Below are 26,149 nucleotides of genomic sequence, written 5' to 3' on the forward strand. Positions count from 1 at the left end.
TACAAATAGTTTAAAAAAAAAAAATCACTGGGCCAACAGAAAATGCCATTTGGCCCATAAAATATTCTTTGCTCCCACCCAGCAAGCCCTCCTCCCATTTCCTACCAGTCATCCTTCCCTCCTTCTACAGCTTCCTGTACAAAAGGCTAAGATACCAACATCTGCCTGAAGCAAAAACACACGCATTTCAACCAATTAAATAAATAGGAAGGAACAAAAGTCTGAGTAGACCATGTTGCTGTTATTCCCACTGGCTGACTCCCATTAGGCCTCTCATTATTGTTATGATCTTTTTTAGGCCCTGGGCAAATGGGCCTCAGCTCATGGGTGATTTAGAATCTCCTGATAGTGGCAGGAATGAAGCATATAGAGAATCTTTTAAATTTCAGTTCTAAGCTCAGCAGATTAGACCACTGTATTCTTGGGCTCAGATGTTTGCTCAGTAAATGATGCTGGTCAGTGGTGGTGCCTGGTCCGTGGCCCAGCCATGTGGAGGGGATGACAGTGAACAGGACTTCGCTCTTCAGAGGAGGCCTCTGCAAATCAGAGCTAATGGGACCCTAATGAGAATGTTCACCTCCCAGCTTCTCCGAGCCAGGGCCGTGGATAACAACAGGATGTGGGTTTCAAACACGTGCAAGTTTCCTCAAAGCTGCCTCTTTCAGTTTCATTCTTTTTCAAGACACTCGAAAACACAATCCATATATTTGAAACAAACATTTTTTTCTTACTATTCGTGTGCTTTTTGTCATGGTTCTATCCCATGTCAGGACTGGATTCCATTCACATGTCTACAGGAAACTGAGTTGGTACCCACATGTGTTTGATTGGTGCAATATGCACGTGAAAACACGGATATTTACGAAGTAGGCGGATTAAGATGTGCGCTACTGAAGTTTCACTTTCTGTAAGTGTGAAAATGGATTGTATTTATCAGCCATTGAGAGTGTTCCTAAGGGCTCGGTACTGCCCCACTCTGCCTGAGCTGATGGTTTTAACGAACGGGAACAAAAGATGTCAAAAACCACAAGCTCCGTGTTGTCAAAATTAAAGACACTCGGTTCTAGGTTAATTTTCCATAAAAAAAAAGTTATGAAAATGGAGTTATGAAATTAGGATCAAAGAGACAAATGTGCGTACATTTTTAAACGATTTTTATTTATTTATTTGAGAGAGCCAGCGGTGCGTGTGCGCAAGTGGGTGGGGTGGGGGAGGGGCAGAGGGAGAGAAAGAGAGAGACACTCCCCACAGAGCAGGGAGCCAGACATGGGGCTTGATCTCATGACCCTGAGATCATGACCTGAGCTGAAGGCAGATGCTTAACCGACTGAGCCACCCAGGCGCCCCAACAAATATGCACTTTTATCAGAGATGAGAAATTAAAGCCTGGAGAAAATGAGAGGAAATCGACTTCCGTTCTGTGTATCTCCCATTGTTATTCCAATCCCCGCCCTGTGCTCTACATCCAGACCCATTGTTTTCCTTTCTGTTACTGGTGGTCTTTCCTCTTCCATCTGTCTCTCCTTCCCTTCTTCCCTTGCCTTCTTCTTTTCCTCAGACCTCCCAGATACAGGGTGAAGAGAGAACATAAACGATGGTCAGGACTGGTGAACAGAGAAATAGCGTGGGGTTTTCTTTTCATCAAAGTTTTGAGTTGTCTTTGCACTTGAAATATGCACGTGATAAAAAGGAGGTGCCATTTCAATTCATATTGTCTTGAAAACGCAAAGACTCTTCTAGTTTTTCTCCGTAATGAAGACTTTGTTGGATTGTGGGCTCTGTAATTCTACTGGCTGTACAAATACCTTGAAAGAGAAACAACTCCAAGTCATGGATCAAAAATTCAATTTGACGGGTATTTACAAAATGCCTAACATGCCTATGCATTTTGTTTATTCATTATAATAACAAGATATAGTGAGTTTGTATTCTGTGCCAGCACGGTACTCTGTTAAAAGTCCAAAATTAAACACAACACAAGATTCCTACCTTCAAGAATTTACAGCAGAATGGAGGAGCAAATATAAAAAGATCAGTTGCAGTGTGACAGGAGAGCATTCTAAAAGCACAAGGAACTGCGATTTTGGAAAGATGATACAAACCAGTTATCTCTTGCTTAATGGAATAGACAGGCTACAGGAAATTTGGCAATAAAACAAAGTTTATATAAATTGAAACATTTTCCTACAACTCCACTATAAAATTGGAAACATTTTCCCACAGAAAAGCCTCCCAGAATGCTGAACGCAAAACTTGGGATCACAGAAAATATGATATTATGTCTATATTTGGCCTGCTGAAAATTGTATTTTTGCAAGGTAATCCCAGCTTTCATTGGTAGCTCCCATCCTGACACACACTGTTTTCTTCTTGGAGTGCTTTTCTAAGTCTGGGATTGCCAATGCCTTGGTACTTTCTTTCTTACCAGGTACTGCTCTGTCTTCACTCGCAGCCTCTGGACCTCTCCGTTTGCATTCTTCCTTTCTGTTGAGATATTTATGGCAGTTAATAGAGTCAGACAAGATGTATTCCAGCCTGATGTGCTTCTCAGGTTGCAGATGTGTAAGATGAGTGACTTCCTATCTCCATCTGTCTAGCTCAAGAATTAACTTAGGGTGACGAATGCCTGCTTCGGCCATTCATTTAATAAATATTTATTGACTGCCTACGGTGTACAATCAAAACATAGTTTCTGACCTCGTGAGCCTACCACGTCGCTTGGCAAGATGCATTGCATACTTGTTTATTTGTAATGGCAGTAAGTGCTACAGAGGACACGTACAGCTTTCTACAGGTTTAGGGGACCTGAGTTTGTCTGAAAGATGAAAAAAGATGAGGAAGGGCTTCCCTGAGGAGGTGCTATTTCAGCTGAGGTCTGAAGGATAAGTAGGGATTCCTCCAGGCAGAGGAAAGAGCAAAGGTTTGGGGGCAGGTAGAAACATGGTGGTTTTGAGGAACTTAGAGGTCGGTGTGGCCAAAGCCAAGAGAGCCCAGGGCAGAGTGAAGCAGGAAGGAACGGGGTTAGGCTCCTAGGCTCTGGAATCAGATTTCCTAGTTGGAATCCTTGGTCTCACAGCTGTGTCAGTCATGAATACCTTTGGCTCCAAGTAACAGAAAGCCTGCCTTAGCGAGGTTAATATATAGAGCATAACATATTGTCTCCACAAAACGGAAAGGGTGAAAAGAGGCAGTCTAGGGTTTTTGTGGGGCGCTGGGCTCTTTTCATCTTCTGCTCTGCATTCTGAGTTTGCTGCTTCACTGTCTCTGAGTCTCAAAGTGGTCCCAGGCACGATGGCCCCACTGGAGGCAGGAGGAAGGGGAGAGATGTGTAATGCCAGGTTTTTCATCAGAAAAGCTTAAAGCTCAGAAGTCAGCTGGTGAACTCCGGCCGCACGTCACTGATCAGAACACAACCCAAACGGTAAGGAAAGCAGAAGAGTGAGGAAGTGAATTTTCCAGCTCTGCTAATACAGACAGCCCAGTGAGAGGGGTTTGGAAGTGTGTCCTGATTTCCTCCATAAACAGTGTCTGACACAATCACTCTCTAGCTTTCTGATCTTATCAACTACCTCAGCTTCTCTAGTTTCTCATCTGAAAAACGGGGACAATAGGAGTCTTCAGCATTTCTTGTGCCTGGAACGTTAAGTGTCTGATTGGTGTGAGCTCTGACATTATGCTCGACAGACATGCAGCAACCAGGACATGAAGAGCTTCGTAAATCATATTGATAATTTTGTGTTTATCCTTAGTACAATGAGAGGGTATTAAAGGCTTTTAAGCAGGGAGGCAGTGTGATCATATTTGTGTTTTCAAAAGAGCCTTCAGTTTATCCTCTATCAGAAAGAGCCCGTTTGTTACCCCGCAGAATTTCGGCACAATGCTTCACCTAGACCTGTCTTTGCCCTCGGCTGGCTTTTCATTTCATTCTTCTTTTGGCAGTCTAAGTTGTTTTGAGATGTGTGAAGTTAGACTCTCATGCAGGTGTTTTGAGTTTCTTTGATTTCTTTTTTTTTTTTTAAAGAATCTTTTTCACTTGGGGCAATTGAATGCGGAATATCCACAGGCCTTTATCTATTTTACATCTATTTGGCTGACAGTGCACCTACAGGAAAGGAAAAAAGCATTGCAAAGATGGTGCTTCACTTACTTGAACTCCTGCCCTGCTGTTAAAGGCGACAGCAAGCTTACGTGCTTAAAAAAAAAAAAAAAAAAAAAGAGCTACAGCATTCCTTTCGCACTCCCACTCGCCCCTGAGGTTCTTCCACTTCCTTCCTACGGCTTTTTTTAGAAGCAAGTGTGTTTTTCTCACGTCCGGCAACAAAGGATGTTTTGTGCTGCTACTGAGGTTTGTGTGTGACTTACTTTAGAACTCTTTCTAGAAAGTAGCTATTACTATTTGCATAGAGTTAGTAGAACTTTATCTTGAGTGAAAGTCTCAGATGGCTATTTTTGTTTTTGTATGTAGATTTGCCACTATTTCACTTCAAAGGCATTTTCCCTGGGTATTTTAAAATGATCGTAAAAGGACCTATCAAAATTCCTTCAGAAGTCCCACACAAGTTCTTATCTTTTTTTAAAAAAAAAGTTGAAATGATTCGTCCAGTTTGTTGTATTTATTCCTACATGCCTTGTTAAAGAGTTGATCATCTCTTACTTAGCTATGTCATAATGAGAGGGGAACACAGTGACTACCCGTAAGCTTTGGTGATTTTCACAGAGAAAAGTATTTGCTGCAGTCACACTGTCCCATGCCGGAGCTATTAGATGCTTTGACGTGAGGTGTTTCCATCTAATTGTAATTCTCTGAGCAGTGAGACAGGATGAAATAAACAGAGCTCAGATGGCTGAGAATGGGGCCATAAATCCTGCACGAGAATTTACCTTTCCATTGTCAGAAAATATAAATCACTCGAAACACATGCTGGAACGGCTTTACCTTTTCCTGAGACGTGGGGTTTGCATCCCAGGTTTTCCTTCTCAAACAAGAGAAAGGTATTAAATGAACCCCTGAAGATTTTAGACATATTTGGGTGGCCGGTTTCTGTGTACTCCCAGCAAAAATTCCAGTAATCGATACCATAAAGAGGCGGCCCTCGCTTGAGTACAGAAGTAACCACCTTAGCTGCTTGGTAAACAAAATCACGCTGGAGATGCCTGTCTGCTTTTAGTAAATGACAAACCCCGTAGTCTAGGTGTGACGGATTCTGCTCCATGTGGATTTTGTGATCTCTCTTCTGTTGGAGTTAGAAGGGGAGCTTAGATTCCAAGATCAATTTCATGTCTAAATTCCTTGGCATTTGTCACGTTAGATCAGCACATCTCGGGTGGCTTTCGGTGGTTATTTTAGCATTGATTTTCCCCTAGCAGAGTAAATCAAAGGAAGATTTAGAAAATCAAAGTCAGTTTTCCTTGGCCTTTTCTCAGAAGCTCTGGTGTTGGTGGGGTTTTTTGTTTTTGTTTTTTGTTTTTGCTCATCTTCATCTATGATGCAAAATTACTCTTTGTGTGAGTCTCTTTCCTATGTGAAGTATGTACTAGAGGCAGAGGCTTGGGCATTTCTTTGCTTGGAGGATTATGCAAAACAATTGTAAGGCACACCAGGAGACTTGGAGGAACTGAGTATTAATTTCAAGAGAGAGACAAGGTGGAAGTTGTGGCAGTGTGAGAACCCAGGCTTTCACATCAGCATCCTGGGATTGGGTCCCACCTGAGTCCCAAGCAACATTGTGCAAGGGACGACACATAGTTCTTCACCAGGAAAATGGAGGTAATTGGAGGCGCTTGGTTCATAGTCCACTGTGAAAAAGGCAGCAAGCTGTGGTTGACTAGGGACATGACCAACACCACACTGCTTGCTGTACTGTTTAGAGCTGATATGACCTCAGGCAGGTCTCACACCTGCTCTGTGCCTCAGCTGCCTCACAGAAAGGTGGAGAAGGTGCTAGTACCTGCTTCTTAGAGCTGTTGTATCTCTTAAAGGAGTTAAGGTAAAAGATAAAACAATTACATAAGGGTTTGCTTTCATATTTGTGGGGATCACATATAATGCATATAAATACTTCATACATAGGTAGGAGGGTCCTATTAACCATCACATTATTTAAAGAACTCTCCCAATGTGTGCAGTACATTTTCAGTGTTCAATAAATTTTGATTGACTTAACTATCTACTATGTATATCTCTGCATGTGTGTGTGTGTGTGTGTGGATGTGTAATAAGAGAGAGAAACACATATTCCCCAACAACATAAAACACACTTATGGTTCAAAAGATGTAGGACAGAATGGATAGTAGTCAGGCCATACATCTAGGAGAGTTCTAGCTATACGATCTGGGGCTTAAATGGTTTGTTTGGTCCTTATTCGTAGGCATATTTTTTTCCACTGATGCTTCTCTAACATTTTCAACTGTGGCTAGAACCTCCAATACCCCTTAAATCAAAGAGATATTCACTGCTGATTGTTTTTCGCCACCATAGATGGTTGAAACATACTTGGCCTCTAGACCTGACTAGAAACCCAATTAATAATAATTGCAGGCATTTTCCAATTCATAAATAATTTCTATTCCCAAAAATTCAGTTATGAAGCAAGAATTTAGATCTCATAATACACTTTCCCATAAATATAATGTTATGAGAGATCATTAAAATTAGGCCTATCAAGGGGCGCCTGGGTGGCACAGCGGTTAAGCGTCTGCCTTCGGCTCAGGGCGTGATCTCGGCATTACGGGATCGAGCCCCAAAATAAAATAAAATAAAATAAAATAAAATAAAATAAAATAAAATAAAATAAAATAAAATAAAATTAGGCCTATCTAATTATTCCAGTATCTGGAAGAAAAAAAAAACAGTACTATAGAGCCAGTCACCGTGTCTGAATCACAATACGTGTTTTGAACTCTAGCTACAGAGCTATGAGAAACACATTCCCCCTGTGAAAATCCTGGGGATGGTGGGCTTGAAAAGATTGAGTCCCACCTGTCCCCCACCACCTTTAGTTTGCTAAGGAGAGGCAGGAGTTTGGGGGACATGGTTTTCGTGTGGCAACTTCAGCCTTGGTTATCTGGGCAAATCAATGGCCAAAGAGAAAGAGGAGTCTTCAGGTGAAAATCACCTTTGTTATGTGTATGTAATCTGTAAAGATGATTTTACTGTTAAAACTTTTGGCGTATGTTTCACTGGCCCCTACCCTCCCTCCACCCCACTCCACCATTCCACAAAACAGCCAGGGTCATGGTCCTAGGGGATAATTACAGTTCTTTCCATCAGAATTCTTCCGCACATCCCCCAGGTTTGAAATCGAAAGGGCTTACAGATGAAGATGTCCCTAAAATCCCCCTTTTAAAAAAGGCAATATCAAAAGAAAAGAGTTTGCAATACCATTATCACCAAAGGAATCACTATTAATTCTCAATTGAGTCAGATTTAGTTGCTTGGCTAGGCCAAAAGGCCTCGCTCACTATTGGGTCTGTATGCAAAGGCAGCCTGGTAGAGAAATAGAATACTTTGCCATTTAAGATGTGTCTGTCACTTGGTGCTTGCATACAAAACAGAAAATGACAGTAGCTTTCTTTTTTTTTTTTTTAAAGATTTTATTTATTTATTCAACAGAGATAGAGACAGCCAGCGAGAGAGGAAACACAAGCAGGGGGAGTGGGAGAGGAAGAAGCAGGCTCATAGCGGAGGAGCCTGATGTGGGACTCGATCCCATAACGCCGGGATCACGCCCTGAGCTGAAGGCAGACGCTTAACCGCTGTGCCACCCAGGCGCCCCGACAGTAGCTTTCTTTATGATCCAAGGCTGGTAGTGTGACATCAGGTTCTGCATTCATTCAACAAACATTTACTGAGCTTTTGGTATGTGCCTCGCACAGTTGCTAGATGTGTAACACTGAAAAACAATCTGCTGAGGTTAGGCAGATTATAAACATACAAACAGGTAACAATATCGTGTATCATATGGTGGTAAGTGCCAAGGAGGGGATTAATTTCATATAGAATGGTCTTGCAGAGAGTCAGGGAGTGAGCCATACAACCATCGGGAGCAGAGTTCTCAGGCAGAGAGAACAGCAATAATAAAGCCTCTGAGCCAGGAGCACCTTTTTGACAAAGATATTCTAGCTGGATAGGAGTAATCTAAGGGAGATTGGTGGGAGGGAGTTCAGAGAGCCTACAGAGAGCCCTACATTGTAGGGCTTTGTAGACCATTAGAAAGATTTGCTCTTATTCTAAGTAATCTAGGGTATGTTCTGAAGCTAGAACCCATTGGAATGCCAATGCACTGAATGTGGGGTATCAAAGAAAGAGTGGAACCAAGGGTGAATCAATATGTGTGGCCCATATAACTGCCATTTATTCAGCTGGGGCATATTATTAGAATATCATGCTTGGGAACAGGGAAAGAAGGGCAGACAGAGAATTAAAATTTTCATTTTGAACATGTCAAGTTTGATGTGCCTATTAGCCACCCAAGTGAAGATGTCAGGTAGGCAGTGGTATAAGTAAGCTGGGATTCATGGGCAAGTTCCGGCCTAAAAGTCTACCTTTGGGTATTTAAGACCATAAGACTGAAAACACCAGAGAAGAAGTATAGATTAAGAAAAGAGATGTTTGGATTGAGTGCTAAGATTCTCCAATATTTAGAGGTCAGAGACATGAAGTGGAGCTAGCAAAGGAGACAGGGAAAGTGTCCAGTGAGGGGGAAGACGTAGGAGAAGGTGGTGCCCCAAGAGGCAAGTGAAGAAAAGTTAAGGAGGAGGGAGTATCTGTCCATGTCAAATGCTGCAAAAAAATTTGGTAAGCTGAGGACTGGTAATGGATTATAAGGTTTGGTAGAGGCCATTGGTAACTTTCAAGCAGTGCTTAGACGGTTGCACTGGCTCTCCTGATTTGTAGTGTCTACCAATTTCCATGTTGTAAATACTCCCATCATAGCCAATTTCATGTTACTAGTAGTTTAAGGGAAAGCTTGCAAAATTCTTAAATATTTAACAGTTGGCTTCTGCTAGCTCCAGCACAGCCTTGACAGGAGCCATTTTGGGGGAGTGAGCAGGGATTGAAGTATATTCATAAGAGATGACACAAAAAATTGTGGACTGAGTATAGACAATATTTTTGAGAAGTTAGAAATGAGGTGGTAATTAAGTTAAGATGTATCATTAAGAGTTGTTTCTTTTTAAATGAGAGATAGAACAGCATGTGTGCATACATATAGGAATGATCCAATTAGAGGGGGGACATTGGTGAAGAAGGAGAAAGGGGTGAGAATTGCTGGAGTGAGGGCTGAGTGGGAGGAAGGAAGGGGTTCTAATGCACAGTGGCGGGGGGGGGGGTTCGGTCTTAGCTAATAACATAGGTAGTTCCTTCATGGTAATAGGAGAGAATAGAGCAGCACTGTCCAAAGCAAATACAATGTGAGCCACATATGTAATTTTTAAATTCTAGTAGCCACGTTTAAAAAAAAGTAAAAGGACCAGGTGAAAACAATTTTCATGACTATTTGAACCAATATATACAAATTATTACCACTAAAACGTCTATTAAATATGAAAAAAATTATTGAGATTTTGCATTCATTTTTTACACTACATTTTCAAAATCCAGTGTATTTTACACAAAAAGGACCTCTCAACTTGGACTAGCTACATTTCAAGTGATCAGTGGCCGGCACATGTGACTAGTGACTACCATATTGGAGAGGGTGGGGATAAATAATCAGTTAAGTGCATGCATGTGTTGGTAAGAGGTTGCGGAAGTTCTTTTCTGTTGGCTTCTGTTTTCTCAGTGAAACAGGAATCACTTCCATCCAGTGATTTAGACTAAGAATGAGGCAGAGAGGGAGAGGTGGGAAATAGTCATGAAGAAGGATGACAGAGTGAATGGACCCAGAAAACATACTAGAATTGGGGCAGCACTGATGGTCCGCTTGAGGTTAGTGGTGCAGAATTTACAGGGTGACCAGCAACCCCAAGAACGTGGTTTTCTTCAGCCACCTCCTGTTCTGTGAGGCACAGCGGGGGGCGCGGGGGCATGGGCATCTGCAGTGTGGACAAAGTTGGTTTTAACTGAGGTGAAATTAATTGGAAAGCAGAAGCCAATCTGCCAATCCAGTAAAAACATGCTAAACCTTCCCCACAGGAAACTTGCCCTTTTCCCTTTCTGATCTAGGCTTTGTGTGTGGGGGTTGGGGTGGGAGTATGAGATGTTAGATGTTAAGCAACAGTGTGTGGAAAGAGTTTAAAAGCATAGTGACTTTTTCTTTTCTTTTTCTTTTTCTTTTTTTTTTTTTTTTGGCCACTGAACTATCTCAGAATTCTTCTCTTAGTAAGCCCTCCTAAAACTTTCTCTAGGGTCTTGAACCAAGCTGTATGTGCCACCTCTCTCTTTGCTCAGAAGTCATCGAACTGTTGACTAAGGTTTATTATTTTTGCATGTTCTGAATCTGATACGTACTTGTCAAGACTAAATGGGTGTGTTGAACTGACTCCCTATTTGTTGGAGCCTAGGAAGATGTTAATGAGGGCTCTCTGTTCCCTGCTTGTAACCTGAAAGCTGGCAGTCAACAGAACAAATCAGAGGGTTTCCAGCAGCACACTGAGGTCCTTATGTAAGGAGGATCACACGCAATTTTTGTCTTTGCAGAATTCCTCTCTGTATAATTATTCTTTTGATCATGCTACACATGAAAAGAAAAGCAACTGGGGGTATGAATCATTTCCTTGTTTCACTTGGAATTAACAATTGAGACAGGGTGAGGAGTCTGTGAGAACTGCTGGTCCAAGGGAGGTGGTTCTCTGTTCTTAATTGACAAATTTGGTGCATGTCCTCACTGGTGTCCTCAGAGCAGACCTTAAACCTTGTATGTCACATTGATCAGTCACCATGGGCTAGCGACATTCCCGGGTGTGATACCACAGTAAGAGCACAGTCGGAGTTCTCTCTACAATGAGTAAAAGAACGCTTCATTGTTCCTCCCCAAAGAAGTTAGGTACATTTGACTCATCAGGACTTCTGCTGAAACACTGAAGGAATTTCTCACTGACTTGATGTGAAAGGGATTGAGCGCTTAATCGGTATCGTACCACAGATGGCTTTTTCCAAATGTTCAGTGTACTAGGGGCATTTGTGGGTACAGTCAGGAGGTAGCTCCTATGTCTTCTCAGATGCCTTCCTTTGCACCCCAAACAGAATCAGTCACTTGATCACTTGTGGTTTATCGAATTTTGTGCATACTTCAACCACACCCCTGAACAGGGAATCCCTTTCGGAATGTAGTGCTTCCGCATACGGTGTTTCTTCTGCCTTCCTTACCTGTAAACACCTCCTAATCCTTCAAAATCCAACAAATATTTGTTGAATGGATGAATGAGATGGTTCGTAGAGGAGAGGGCCTTCCCTGAATTGATCACTCTTACTTTTGAGTCCCACACATTTGAGTTATGCTTCTTGTTTGGCACTCAGTTTTTAAGACCTATTCACCTGTTCTCTTTCCCGAGTCTGTAACTTTCTCCACCATAGGGACCATGCTTTTTGTGCTTTGGCATCTGTAGTGCCTAGCGTAGTACCTGGTACATAATAAGCCCTCATATTTTTTGTTGAACACTGAAATGCAAAGAATTAAGCATAATAGTGTGATTCAGGTGAATACAGAAATAGCTTGAATTGAGTCACAATTTTATAGCCCATACAAGCTCACATTGAAGTAAATCAACTTGAGGTATTTCAGATGAAACCTCAAAATGAGGATATATTGGTTTTAGCCCAAAGCAGAGTTTATATAAAGGATGTAACCTTTTGCCCTCCATACTTGGAAATTAAAATAAAAAGAAATCTAAAAACCCATTTATAGGTAATTTCAATTTGAGGCTTATAGGTACGTAAAAAGGGTTTATTTGAGGTTTAATAACCAAGTTTCATGTGGGTTCTTGTTTGGGAAAGACAGCTTTCACATGGCATTAATATATAGTAAATTGTGATTTACAAAAACATTCTCACATCCTGTCTAGGGTGAAATTTTAATTTGTCCAATGAACTTTCCACTGAAACAAAAAATGGTAAAACTGGCGAACTAATCTAACTATGCACATTTTGTTTTGGAAACTTGCTATTCCCAAATGTTCCCTGAATGTATTTTTGAAAATTATTTGGAAAATTCAAGGAAAAACTGGTCTTTTGAGAAATACCTTGAATGTTATATTTTGTATGTCAAAAGAGCATTGAATTTCTTGTTGATAATAGTTTCGTTGACTTTTTGATTTATTTCTTCTTCTGCTATTCATTGTTTCTACAATTCAGTATGTGAGTGTTATTATCTGATGCCTGACATTTTAAGATATTGTCTGTTCCTTACCTTTCAATTGGATAAAATAGACGTAGACGTTAAAAGAATTTTGGGGGGTGTGTACAACTTATTTCATTAGTTTGATTGTGTCTTCCAAATGATGGGCATTTCATTATCGGGTGGGTGGATGGATGGATGGATAGATGGTTCAATAGTGTGTGTATTCTTTGAGAGTCCAGGTGTTGGGTACCAGTTACAGCTTTGCTACCTGCTAACTCTCTGGCTTATAGCAAATTATCTAAATCTGTTTCTTCAAATGTATGTAATCATAGCTCTACATAGGGTTTGGGGAGTTAAATGAAATGATGCATGTAAATAACCTGCATCACAATTGGTACATAGTGAATGCTCAGAAGTTTAACTGTTGTTATTACTATTATTAACGTAACAATAAATGGCTTTAATATAGGACCCATTTTTTTTTTAATTTAAGGGTGAATAATTACAACCTGGAAAATTATGAATGTATTGATTGTAGTACATTCGGGAATACCAGTAATTTTCTAATTATTACAGCTCAAACTTTTCTGTCTATAAGAATGTGAAGAGTATAATAACCGGAAGCTTCCTTATCTACTTACAGAATTACAGGCATAGCTTAGATATGAAAACATTCTTAGGCTTCACCCTGCTACAACAGCTGGTTGCATTATGAACCATGTCTTACTAAAGCATCACCATTTTGTCCAGTTTTAAACGTTTATAAATCCTACGTGAGCATTCTTAAAGCACGTCTTTCCCATGACTCTGGGGCTCTTAAAAGGGGTGATCATATTTTAAAAGATCTGAAATAGGGTTGAGATCATTAGGCAGCACAGCCCCAAGTTGTCCTGATATTTTTCCCTCCAGATTTCTCTATAGAAACAGCATGATTTTTAGGCAAAGGGAGAAGCCACTGAAGTCGGCCCCTGGGTCCGGTTCCCAAAGCGGGGTCCGGTTCCCAAGGCGGGGTCCGTTTCCCAAAGCGGAGTCCTTGGGGCAGCTCAGAGGCAGGAGGGGCGGACTACAACAGGACTTTAGGCTGTGCGAGAGGAGGAAGGCACTTTCGGCTTTTCTCAGGGCGGTGACGTGTGGGTCACGCTTCTGGCGGCGTGGAAGAAACACGGGTCTGACGATGAGGATGAGGATGGGAGGGTGGTGGGGAGGCTGCGGATTGCGCCCGGAGGCTCCGGCGAGGCCTGCGCCGCGCTCCGCTCGGCGCCGCGGACGCGCACGGATTGTTTGCAACTGGAGCGGCGCCTCCTGCTTTCTCTCCGCCGCCCCCCGCCTTTCTGTTTGTGCCGAGCGGGCCTTTTCGGGCAGGAAGCGCCTGCCATTTAAGGAGTGAGGTCTTCCCGACAGCCGGGCCCCCTCCCCGCCGTCGCGGGGCCTTCTGCTCATTGGCCTGCGGGCTGGCCGGGGCTTCTCTCTTCGAAGGTTCGCGTTTTAAAAATGTCTTCTTTTGTCAGCTTGAGATTTTCCAGAATTTAAAAGCGGAAAGGAAGAAAGGAGTACAAGGAAGCTATTAAAGATACATTAAATAAACTCTACTGGGAGCAAGTGTGTGTTTAAGAGAGAATCTGTAACTTTTGCAAGGGAAGTTTTGATGATTGCTTATTATTTCAACAAAGAGGGCGTGTGTGTGTGTGTGTGTGTGTGTGTGTGTGTGTGTGAGAGAGAGTTTTGGTGATTGCTTATTATTTTAACAAAGGGGTGTGTGTGTGTGTGTGTGTGTGTGTGTGTGTGTGTGTGTTTTCCCTGAACTGGAGAAGCAGATGTTTAAAGGAGAAGGGGCAGGAAGCAGCTCTGACAAATGAAAGAATTTTTGATTGAATTCGTGAGCTAAAGTTTCCTGCCAGTAATTCATTCAACCCTAGGCTACATAAAAGAAAAACCCACATAATTGAATTTTAATCGCCTAACTTTTTAACATACAGCCAGAACAGGCAAGTGTAGCTGCCACAGGTAAAACTGAAATAGTGCTGTAAGCTGATTTTAGATTATTATTTATTGGTAGTTTTTTTTAAAAATTACGATACCCTTGCTTCATGCTGCTCCTCCTTCATGGGTGCATGTGCCAGAGGCGATTCCTTATTGTCTGTATGAGTAAAATCCATCGTGCAGGTTTGTTTTTTCTTTAAGCTGTTTTGTGAGCAGGTGCAGATGGCTTTCATGAACTGAGCCAACTGAAATGTTCTGTTTCAGCCTGCAGAAACCAAAGTTTTAAAAAATGAACAACTGCATTTTGTGCTGTATCTATAATTCAGCTGGAAACTGTTTTCCCTAGTTTATGATGAAATCTGCCACCTCTGTTTCTTCCTTTTAATGAATTTGGTTTGTTTACAGCCTTAAGGAAATCTTGTCAATAAAATCCACCCTCAACACCCCTCCGGTATTTTGCAGTCTGATGATTTCACAACAAGGGCCATTGCAAAATAAGGGTAAACGGGCATTTTTTTTTTTTTAAATCCCTGGAGATTTTCAAGAACTTTTTTCTTTTTTTTTCTTCACAGTGTACTCAAGTAAACAGTATCAGGAAGACTCAAAACATGGGACTGTTGTACCTTCTCCTACATAGAATATAGAATAACTTTTCTTAGTCAAGTCTTATCATTTGAAATGAAGCAACAGAAGGTGGGGAGTCAAGACACCCTAAAACCTTTGGTTTGGTGCTGGCATTCATGAGTCTTCCTATAAAACAAAATCAAGAATGAATTAACTCCTTTGGTGTTCACAGGCTCTAGGGGCCGTGATAGTGATGGGCTTGGGCTCTCTGCTCCAGTCACACTCACATGGACACTGAGGCAAGGCCCTAAATCAAGTAACCATAGCCAAGAGCCAGGATTGCATTTGCTGTGCTGCACCTTGAACTGAACAAAACCCAAATATTAGTGCTGTCACTGAACCGAACATGTCCCAAAATAGAGCTAATGAACTAGTTCAAACCAGAATGATACTTACATATTTTCTAAAATGATTGAACAATGCAAAACTAGGACTTCAGAAAGTTCCACGAACATAACCTGAAACAAGCTAAGAGCCCATTGACTGGATGTGTGCACTGGCAGTGTTTATGGGATCCCAGCACGAAACTATGGGATCCCAGCCCGAAATGAAAGATTTGGATTCTGCTTTTATGTTGACCTTTACAATGAGGACTGTCCCAAGGACACAGACTCAGGCAGTGTTAAAAGGCATATCTGTTATGTTGTCAGATAGAGATACACACTTCAGCACAATTGACAGTTTGGACAAGATAATTCCTTTTTGTGTGGGGCTACCCGGTGCATTGTAGGGTATTTAGCCACGTCTCTGACCCCTACCTGCTAAATGCCAGTAGGCTACATCCCTCCAGTTATAACAATCAAATGTCCCTGGATGTTGCCAAATATCTCCTGGGCCAGGAGGGGTGGGGGGCAAAAATCATCCCCAGTTTGAGAACTCTTGCAATAGGAGAACAGTCATCAGCCTCCTGCATTGTTTCAGAAAGGTTTTCCAGTAGATATTGGGAAGAAAAGCTACACACTTAACTGCCCAGAAGGATCACCAAATAGAAAATAAAAGCTAATCTCTTATGTAAGTCCTCGTTTCAGAGTTGGTTTCCCTACTAAAGCAAGAAACCCTTTATGTTGGAAAGACCATGTGTGGTGTTATTATGGGACAGACCTGGTGAAAATTCTGCAATGAAGATGTTTATAAACATGCACTATTATAAAAACTTTACCTCATACTGGCTTATGGTGCTGGTGATAAAATCTTCTGGCCACACTTCCATCAGTATTTACCCTCATATTCTGAAAAGAATTGCAGAAATTTTTCAGCGTATTGAGTCTAGTAGTGTCTCTAGTTCACAGGGTACAGAGATGCTGTTTGATCTGGGGTGCCTATGTACCCTACAGTGAATTATTATATATTAAAGTGCTATTTCAGGAGAATTAGACATCTTAATTATAACTTTTTTTTTAGTTTGTGTGCATATAGCATATGCCTTTGAAATGAAATTTATAGTTATTCTGTGCTTCAATGAGACTTCTCGTTTTTATGTAACATAGCAGTACCTTTCCCTTGGCAGTTTTCATTTGGTAGGAAGACTCATTTGTACATCAGAGCATTATTTGAAACAGTGCGGTTTGCAAAGATTATAATGTGGTAATTACATTTAAAATTGAGCTGTGCCAAAGCATTGCAAAAATAATAATAAGTCCACTAAATATATAACACTGACACAGACAGTTCATCAGCTTTTCTTAATACTGTGAAAAACAAACCAAATTTTCTATTTTTTGTCTGTGAAGAAAACCTGGGGAAAGAATAATCACAGTATAAAATTGAACAGCTAATCGAGTTTTCCAAATGGTTTATTTTAATGGTGATTTAGCATTCTAAGGCACAGACCCTTAGCTTTTGTTTAGCTTTTGTCTTTAATGTAGATTATAAATCAAAGCGCTGCATAGCGACAAAGAATAAAGTTATTGGCCAATATTTCCTCATAGACTGTAAGTAATAATGATGCCTATGAAGCCTATAATAACAAGAAACACTCCCTTCATCTCAATTGATCTCCACAACCACCCTGTTCAGAATCAATAGTTTTCCTAGTTTACCAATGGAAAAAAGTACAGCTCAGAAATGGCTGTGGTAGTGGACAAGGGGGAAGGTTCAGAGAGTGAGGAATGCTAATATTTGAGAACTTACTTGTATAGCCTACATCACTGACAACCATTCTGCTCTATGACATACATGCCCTTATTCTATTTTCTTATGATAAAACACAGACTCTCAGTGGAGACTCCAAGTTGACAGCTTGTAAATGGTAGCCCTAGAATTCAAAACCAGAGCTTGTGACTTTGATTTGTGACTTTGATTCCCTTGTACCTTGATTTCAAAACCATGGAAGAAATGAAGGTCTATTAGTTCACACTTAGTAACGTACATAGGAACTCAACCGTGGAAGAGTATAATCGCATTAGGTATAGCCTTAGTATTTAGGAAAAACAAAACTCAGAAGCTCTTGATTCTGTCCCAGATATCTGTCCTTACTCTGAAATTGGCCATAACATCTGAAGTCTTGGTCTTGCTCCGTCCTGGGCTTCCTGAGGAGCGACCTTAGAGCAGTGAGAGTACTGACAGTGATGTCCTCCAATAGGAGTCAGGCGCTGTTCCCTCCCATCTCTTCTAGCACCATCACCCAGAAGAAGGGAGGAAATTCACCTACAGGCGCTGCATCCTAGAGCCTTTTCTGTCTCCTTCAGTGCATGTAATCATTCAAACCTAACATTATCCACCAGCCATTTAGAAAAGAGCACAGCACTTACTTTATGGCATTCAAAACGATTGGGCCATACCCTATCAGTGCATTCAAGTGTGGCAAGCTTGAGTATTTAATAAACCAGTCCCAACATTCCTAAAGATGGTAGCATGATCTATATCTTTTGTTGCAACCATAGTTGTGTCAAGTCTGTGCCTCTTAGGTCTAATCCTGGTGTCACATGCTGTTTCTGACTCAGACTGGCTATTCTCTGGCTATTCTTTTCCAACATAGACTCCTGAAGCCCAAGATTGCTACTCACTCTTGTTGATAATGACCCTTCAACAAATCCCTAGTTAAATTCCTTCCTGCTTAGTTCTATTTCTTCAAGAAGCTTCCATCGACTATATCCCATCAATAACTCAATAATCTACCCCATTTTGTGAGCAGGTTTTTTTTTTTTTAATCTGAATGGCTCCATTCATACTAGACACTTGAACAAGTTCATATTTCTTGACTTAGCTCTTCCAGTAATTTCTGGCTCATTAAAACATTAATAGACAAATGCTGTATATAGAATCTAGAAACCAAACTCATAGAAATGGAGAGTAGATTGGTGGTTGCCAGGGGCTGGGGAGGTGAAGGAAATGAGTGATGGTGATCAAAGGTACAAACTTCCAGTTATAAGGTGAATAAGTTCTGGGGACATCACATGCAGCATGGTGACTATAGTGAACAACCCCATAACGTATACTTGAAAGTTGCTAAGAGAGTAAATCCTAAATGTTCTCACCACGTGCACACACAAAATGGTAACTATGAGAGGTGGTAGACATGTTAACCCACCTTATTGTGGTAATCAGTTTACAATGTCTGCATATATCAAATCATCCCGTTGTGCACTTTGAACTTAGATGATACTGTGTTTCAATTATATCTCAGTAAAGCTGGAAAAGCACATTAGCTAGCCCACCTCAATATATCTTATCTAAAAAGGAAGTTTTGTCTGCAGCAATAGAAATAGCTACCATGACACCTAACTTCGAAAAAGGAGTCATTGCTCTGGGGACTGAACCTAAACTTTGTGGGGGAGTTTGGAACAGTGACAACCACAGCAGTCCTGAAAATGCCACTACGGAGACAGCAAGGCTCGGACTCACAACGGAGATTTCATTCAAAATTGGGTTTTCTTTTTCTCTGGTCTCCCAAATTATTTCCAGAGGTTAGCCACTTACAGAAAAAATAAATCTTCTTTCACTTGAAGTAAAGAATGTGCTATTTGACTTGAAACACAAATACTCCTTGGATCAGCTTTGTTTTGTGTCTGATGAGCTTAATACTGCTCTTCTTTAAACAAACCTATCACTGGTTTCATGTGTGAGGTGTCCTAGCATGAAATGCTTAAATCAAACTTTATAATAGCGTAAATAACATTTTATTGTCTCCTCCATATTAATGAAACCCACAGCCAAACAACTAAAGCCCTGTACTAATTGCTTATTCTCGGAGCTGGATATTTCAGGTCTAATTCTCCTTAAAACACAGCTGGCATGGGGTATGCGAAAGCTCCTTTGGTGACTCTAACCACTTAAGTACTAATTTGGTGGCATGGAAAGCATTAGGCTGTGTCCATACAAGCAGAACAAAGCAGAATATTGAGCAATTTTCCGAATTCTATCCATGTAGTAAGTCAACTTGGTTGATGCTTCTAGTTAAAACAGATGTTTGAGTTGTCAGGCTGCATCCTAACAAAGTGTTTGTTGAAATAAACATTAGCTTAGCAGATTTCTTTTATTGCAGAAGCATTGTAAATAATGAGCAAGGTGTAAACCATGGAAATCTGTGAGTCTTGAAGAAGCTAGGCATACTGTAAAAGATTATGTCATTTTCCAAATGGATTATACTCACAGCCAGGCTTAATCCATGATTATTATATCAATGACTGAAGGAATGAATTGTTAAATTTTGTAACCATTTTGGCCTGTACTTGATCCATTAGTTAAATTTCATTTTCTTAGTATCTGTGAATTCTGTGCATATCTTTCCTTGTTTGCTTAGCTCTTTTATAAATTTAAATATTCTGCCCTGCAAGTAATGGCTGAAATAATCTCTTTCATTTGGCCCTGATATTCCACGCATATTCATTAAAATTATCATATCTGGGTATTTCAACTTCACTACCTTATTGCTATTTCTGATACAGAAGTTTGATCTGTAGGAGCCCACAGCATAACTGTCAAGGTTCATAACCTTTCAAGCAATGTGAAAACTGCTGTTGATTGAAAAAACACACAAGTATTTATTGGATGCTTATTGTGCCTAACAGCTTGCTAGATATTATGGAAAATAGCTTCACCCACAGGAGCAGAAAACCTAAGTGAAGAAAAAGAAGCAACACACATGAAACAATTATAAAGAAGAAATGAAATGTGTCATGTGGTACAGAGCCAAGGAGAATAAGGTGTTAATTGTGTGGGGTAGACAGTAAATCTCAAAGGAGTTAAGGAAGGTAGAGATCAACATGAGCTGAGGTCATTCAGGAAGACTTTCAAAACAAACCAACAATATTTATAAGCCCCCTCTATGTTCAAAGTATTGTGAGGGCCGGAGCACAGTGTGATCACAGAGATGGGACTTAAGCAGGATCTGAGAGGATGAGAAGAATACTGACTGGCCAAGAAGAGAAGGTAAAGTACTACAGAATACAGAACTTGGGGCAAGGGGGTGCAGGGCGCAAGGGAGAGCCACAGTTTCACTAAGCAGCTTAACACTGCAGCTCTTCCTTTGAAACCCCTTAGACTGGTGCGGATATGTTCGCTTGGATTTTTTAATCCATGTTGGCTCGTGCTTGGTCTGCACAATATGAGCATCCAGTTGAGAGGTTTCTCTGTGCGAGAGCGAGAAAAGCAGGTAGCAGATGTGATAGACGGTGTGCACTAGTGCCCTTCTCTCGCAAAGGGAGGCATTACTGAAAACAAAGGCACCAGCCAAACTGCGGACTGTGTGGTAAATGCAAGGCACTGAGCACCATGGGAGATATTTAGGAGAAGATGCTAACCAAACACCGACTGTTATTTGTAGGGTTGATTCGCTTTGGGTTTTGTAAAAACTCTCAAGTGGCCCCCTTTGTGGGGCACTCCTTTCTGTTTTGAAAATCTGTTTGAAGCTCAGTGAGCACTCATTATGTTTTCTAAATTCTGTGTATCCTCGTGCTTATTCAGAGTACCCTCCTATGGAGACCAAGAACCACTCATTTCTGGTTCGGGGGCTCAACGATACCTCCAAACACCTTTATTTTCTGGGCAGCAAAGAAATGGGAAAAAGTGTTTATTTTCAAGATAACAGGCTCTCTGGTTTGAAAATCATAGTCATTAGCATTGAGGTCTAGTGCATTTTCTGCGCTCTACTTAGAGCACTTTAGGTGATTTTGTTTTTAAGGGAACATCATACCTCAGGTCTTTTATTCTGTGAAGACAGTGATTGCGAAAGGTCCTGTGGCTGTGGAGAGGGTGGAAGGAGACCATTGCTCTTCTGCTGCCATCTCTCTAGTGTGGTAGCCCTAGGGTGTGTGCCTAGAGAGAAATTGTGTGACACAGGCTATGCCCAGAGCACCCAGACTTGGACAGCGCACAGCCCTATCCCTGGTGAAACAAAGAATCGTGCCTTGGTCATCAATTCATGGCACTTTCTTGGTGTGAGTACTCCTGCCATTTCCCTCCGGATCCCAGAGCCGCAGCAGATAGAGAGCACTCACTTAACCAAAAGCACGACAGAAAAGAGAATTCCTCTCTGGCACAAGCCATGCGGTGCATCTGTTCTAGGAAAGTGTGAGCCAGATGTGCTGCCTTGTCTGAAACAGATTTTACTGCTGTTTACATTCTCTCTCCAGCTCTAATGCACAGCTTTCTGGCGTGTCCACGATACGGTAGCAAGGGGGTATCACTTAGTTGTTAAATGCCTGAAATGATGTGAAACATTTCACTGCAAACCGGGGTTTTGAGAAAGACATCTTTTTAAATTCATTTGGATTCCTTTAAAAAATCATTATGATGAGAAAAGGTCTTAACTTCCTTGGAACATAGAAATTTAAAGGGAATTAGTAAGGAAAATATGATCACTTGGGCTAACTCTCCTTCTTTTGTAGATAAGAAGTCAAACCCAAGGAAAATGATTACTTCCCAAGGTCATAAAGCAGTTTACTGGAGAATTGGAGTCTAAGATCCAGGTATCCTGACTTTCAGTCTAAAGGAGTGATGCCGGAGGGAAATTATTCAGGAGATAGCAGACTCTGTTCTGTAAAGGGCCAGAGAGTAAATATCTTAGGCTTTGTAGGCCATATGGTGACTGTCAAAACTACTCAACCCTGTCCTTGTACCTGAAAGTAGCCATAGACAATATGTAAACAAAAGTGTGTCTGTGTTCCAATAAAACTTTATTTGTAAAAACAGCCAGTGGGCCAGATTTGCCGACCTTTCCTCTTGATCTAAAGGAGAAAAATAAGCATGAAAGTCTCCTTGGGAGCTCCTTTATGAGCCACATCCAAATTTGATCTGTCATGGAGAATGTCAGTTTTTCAAAGGTCCAGAGGGTGCTATTAGTTAGATAAAATTGCTCTGACCCAGGCAAAACTGACTCTTTTTATAGCTTCCCTGAGAAAAAGTTCTTTATGAGAATTTCAAAGTATTGAAGAGTCATTCTTCAGGATTGTCCTTATGTCACTGTTGTTCCACTTAAATGTGGAAGATTTATTTTTCTCTATGCTTTCAGAAGTTAAATACACTCACGATCGAGGTCTTCTATTAGCACTGTTGGATTTTATTAACTCAAGTAATCTCTTAAAAATCTAAGCTTGTATCTTTTTTCAGAAACAGGATTCCAAAGTTTTCCAGTTTAACAGCAATTTAAAAGCGGATATGAAGTAAAAGTTTCTGAAAGATCCCTGTATTTTTATGTAAAATTCCTTTTGGAACATAAAGAAAGCTTCAAGTTTTTAAAGTTTGTGCATACACACGTGCGTGCGCGCATGTCTATGTGTGCGCGTGTGTGTGTGAAAGAGGGAGAGAGAGAGATGGAGCTCTTTGGGAGGCAATTCAGAGGGACTGCATATATCCATAACAGTATTTGGAATGAAAACCTTCTTTCCCATTGAAACTGTTCAGTGGATTCAGTGCCCTAAGCCAGCCTGGGGATCCATGAGCGAGTCCTCACTAAGGGGAACTCCCAGGGTTCTTCCACTCTACGTAATGTACTTGTTTGAAAAGTGATCTTCTAGGAATGATATTGTCTTTCCAGGTCTCAACCCAGAAGCAAGACTTAAACAGTTGATGGAAAGACATGCAGAGTAGGAGGGAGGCAGTGCTAACTGTGAGGAATGGGGAGAGGGGCTCGAGTTCTAATTTTGGAGACTGCCCCTGGCCAGCCACCATTTCCTCTGAGCACATGCAGACTGTTTCTTCTTCCTGCCCGCCCCCACCCCCCATCATTTCCTCTTTTCCCTCTTCCTCTTTGCTGCTCTTCGTTTTCCTCTCCTCCTGCCACCAAACACTAATGTGGCAGGTGGAAACGTGATCTGTCTGGAGTGAGCTGGGAGAAGATTGTTTTAGTTCTTTTCTATCCGCCTCTTAGATATTAGGAAGAAGGGAGGAAAGCACTTAAATATCTCATTTTTCCCCATTATAAATGTTGCATTTTCAAAGATAAAGTTTTATCTATCTGTAAAGATTATTTGGAGAGTAATTGAAAGGAAAGTCATCTATTTAAAAGTTGTGGTTTTTTTTTTTTTTTAAATTAGGAATTAAGTACTGTAAAGCCTCACATTCTGTGGTTATGTAGTTTCTAGAACAAGTTTGGGGTAAGTGACTTTACCATTCAAGCTTGCTTTTCTTTTGGAGATGGATATTCCTGTTTTTCTTCTGGTTTGTTTCAAAAGTTCTTATAAATGTTCTTGTTGCATAAATGATCACATTTAAAAATTAGTCTTTAAAAGCAAATAATTAAAAGGTTAATATTGTTCTTCTGAGCCTAGGCATTTCACAGGATGTTGGGTTTCATTTCATTTTGTTTTGTTTTGTTGAGGCTTCCAGTTCAAAGTTTAAGTAAGGAGATTTATGTGTTTTTTGAATTTTGTTTTTTGTTGGGATATGACTGACATATAATATTAGTTTCAGGAATACAGCATAATGATTCAGTATTTATATATATTGTGATATGATCACCACGAGAAGTCTAGCTAACATCTGTCACCACACATAATTACAGTTTTTTTTCTTGTGATCAGAAATTTTAAGATCCACTGTCAACTGTCAAAAATACAATACGATATTATTAACTGTAGTCACCATACCATTCACTACATCTCCAGGACTTACTTATTTTGTAACTGGAAGTTTGTTTAAGGAGGCTTCTTTCTTTTCTCATCATCTCCAGGTTTTATTCTGAAGGGAGTAAAGAGATGGCATGTTGACCAGTCTGTCCTAATTCTAATACTCTAACAACATGACCCAGGATTCTGGTCTCCACCGCTGTGAACCCACATCCTCCTGTTAGAAATTCCCTTCCCCTCCTTTCCACCCACCTACATCCTACCCAGACGTCAAGTCCCCTCTTAAGACCATAGGCCTTTAGGAATCTCTCCTTGGATAATTGCCCACCGCAGTGATCCTTACTTGCTTGGAATTTCTGTAGCACTTTTCGATTGTGCCAAACAATCCTCACTTAATTACACATTATCTTGGATCACTCTCTAGTGGTTTAAAGCCTAGTGTTAAGCACATAATCTGTGTAGCCATTTGAAGAGAAAGGCAGATAGCTCATGGGGAGACAGGGATGTGACACTTAGGGAAGGCCACAAGCACCCACAGGGAAGAATCATCTTGGGGGAGTTGTTAAAATATAACTCTGGCCCTCAGACCCCCAAGCGCAATGACCGGAATGGTAGGACGCTGTGTGTTGCTACATCAACCAGAGGCAAACTCACCCTTACCTGATTTATAGAGGCTGATAAGGATGCCAGGTTATTAGTTTTCAGTATGAAGTATAGCTGTCTAGTATCCATCCCTAGACATTCAAGTCCTCAGGCAAATGTATCATCTACCTCTGGGTAAGCTGTGTGAGTTCAGGTGTAACTGAGTTCAGTTCAGAGCTCTCGGGAAGCATGGAATTGATACAAACGTGCCTAGTCAAATGATTTGAATATTCAAAGGATTAGAACAAGGAAACTGGTGATATATTTTTACCATAAGGATATACCTGCCCACAGAACTAGGTAGGTGGTATCCTTTGGTAGGATAAGCTTGGAAACTAAATAGTGCTTCCTCGGATGATTACTCTGTGACTCTCTCAGTGATGCTGTGAGTGGCCAAACTTCTTTCCCACTGGCGAATTTTGTCATAAGATCTTAAATATAGTTGATTGGTTTCTAGTTAAGTCTTCGTCTCTTGTAGTTGTTTTTTTTTTTGTTGTTATTTTTTTCATCTCCTCTCTGATCCATTGTGTGTAGGGAAATCTCATTTCTGTCATTCCAAAGTCCTCGGGGAGCATGTCATTGTGGCCTTTTACCTCCTGCAGTAGTTTCCACTAAATATTGATACCACTAACCAACTCCAGTACCAAATCCTTAATGGCATAGAACACACACACTTATTTATTCAGCATTTAAGAAATAAGCAATTTTAGCACCTACTACATGCCAGCATTATTGAAGTTAATGGGAATATAGAGATGAGTAGAATATAGGTCCTTTTTTTTTTAGAGATTTTACGTTTAAAAGACAGGTGTATGAAATGATTACAATGAAGTGATTTGGTTGCTATGATAAAAAACAGATTGAGACACAAAAGGGAAAATAATCAATTTTACTTATGGGAATCAGGAGAGTTTTCATAGAAAGAGAAATACCTTGATTATAATCCCTTAAATATACCTTTTTTTGTTGTTTATAGGTTGCCTTCAATATCAGTTCAGGTTATTAAAATCTTGACCTCTTTCTCATTCATGTCCATTCACTTGTCATTAAATACTCATGCCTCATCTAAGTTTGGAATGAAAGTGTCACAAGACACATCTTTCACTATTTCCTGATTTACTAAACATGGAAGTGTAGCTCAGGACCTGAGCATTCGGTGATCTCATGTGACCATGAGAACATGAATAAGGAAGGAAGTGCAGAAGTGAGTATGATGACCTCTTACAAAGCCCCTATCTGGCTGGAGAGGTAGGGTTTTAATTAGGTAGGCAAGTGTCACATCAATTCCACAGACATCAGAGATGCAGATTAAGCTTGGTATCATCCCATTTCCTGAGAGCCATCCCCAGAGATATATATGGATGAAATGAGAGAATCGGAGAACTCCACAAATCTCAGATTGGCCAAAACAGAGTCAGCATAATCTCACGGTGGCAGTCTTAAAAACCAGGAAATCCAAGAGACAGTCATCACTATATGCTTTTTTAGTAAATCAGTTAACATCTCTGCATATTCATTTACCCATTGGAAGAAAAAGAGCTAGTATTTCTCGTGTTAATCTCTGTCTGTTGGATGCTATAAAGTAAATGAAATGTAGTCCTGTTCTTCCAACATTT

The 26,149-nt window shown here is 40.7% G+C and overlaps 1 protein-coding gene and 1 long non-coding RNA gene across 4 annotated transcripts in view; one reads left to right on the forward strand and one right to left on the reverse strand.

Moving 5' to 3' along the window:
* Positions 1-26,149, forward strand: part of MAML2 (mastermind like transcriptional coactivator 2) — a 335,688-nt gene that overhangs the window by 79,110 nt on the left and 230,429 nt on the right. Inside the window, exon 1 of one of the 3 annotated variants that reach the window (XM_034666130.1) lies at positions 1,213-3,421. The exons of the other annotated variants lie outside the window; for them this stretch is intronic. Coding sequence (XP_034522021.1) covers positions 3,332-3,421 — 90 coding nt within the window. The 5' untranslated portion in view covers positions 1,213-3,331. Of the gene's footprint in view, positions 1-1,212; positions 3,422-26,149 lie in introns of those variants that run through there. 3 annotated transcript variants of the gene reach the window in all.
* LOC117803346 lies at positions 1,676-14,639 on the reverse strand. The gene is made up of 3 exons (XR_004627107.1): positions 14,361-14,639; positions 2,426-2,484; positions 1,676-1,805 (listed from the first exon to the last, which is right to left on the reverse strand). It is a non-coding gene; the product is annotated as an uncharacterized LOC117803346 (long non-coding RNA).

Source organism: Ailuropoda melanoleuca, chromosome 8 (assembly GCF_002007445.2).
Source record: "Ailuropoda melanoleuca isolate Jingjing chromosome 8, ASM200744v2, whole genome shotgun sequence".
NCBI classification, from domain to species: domain Eukaryota; kingdom Metazoa; phylum Chordata; class Mammalia; order Carnivora; family Ursidae; genus Ailuropoda; species Ailuropoda melanoleuca.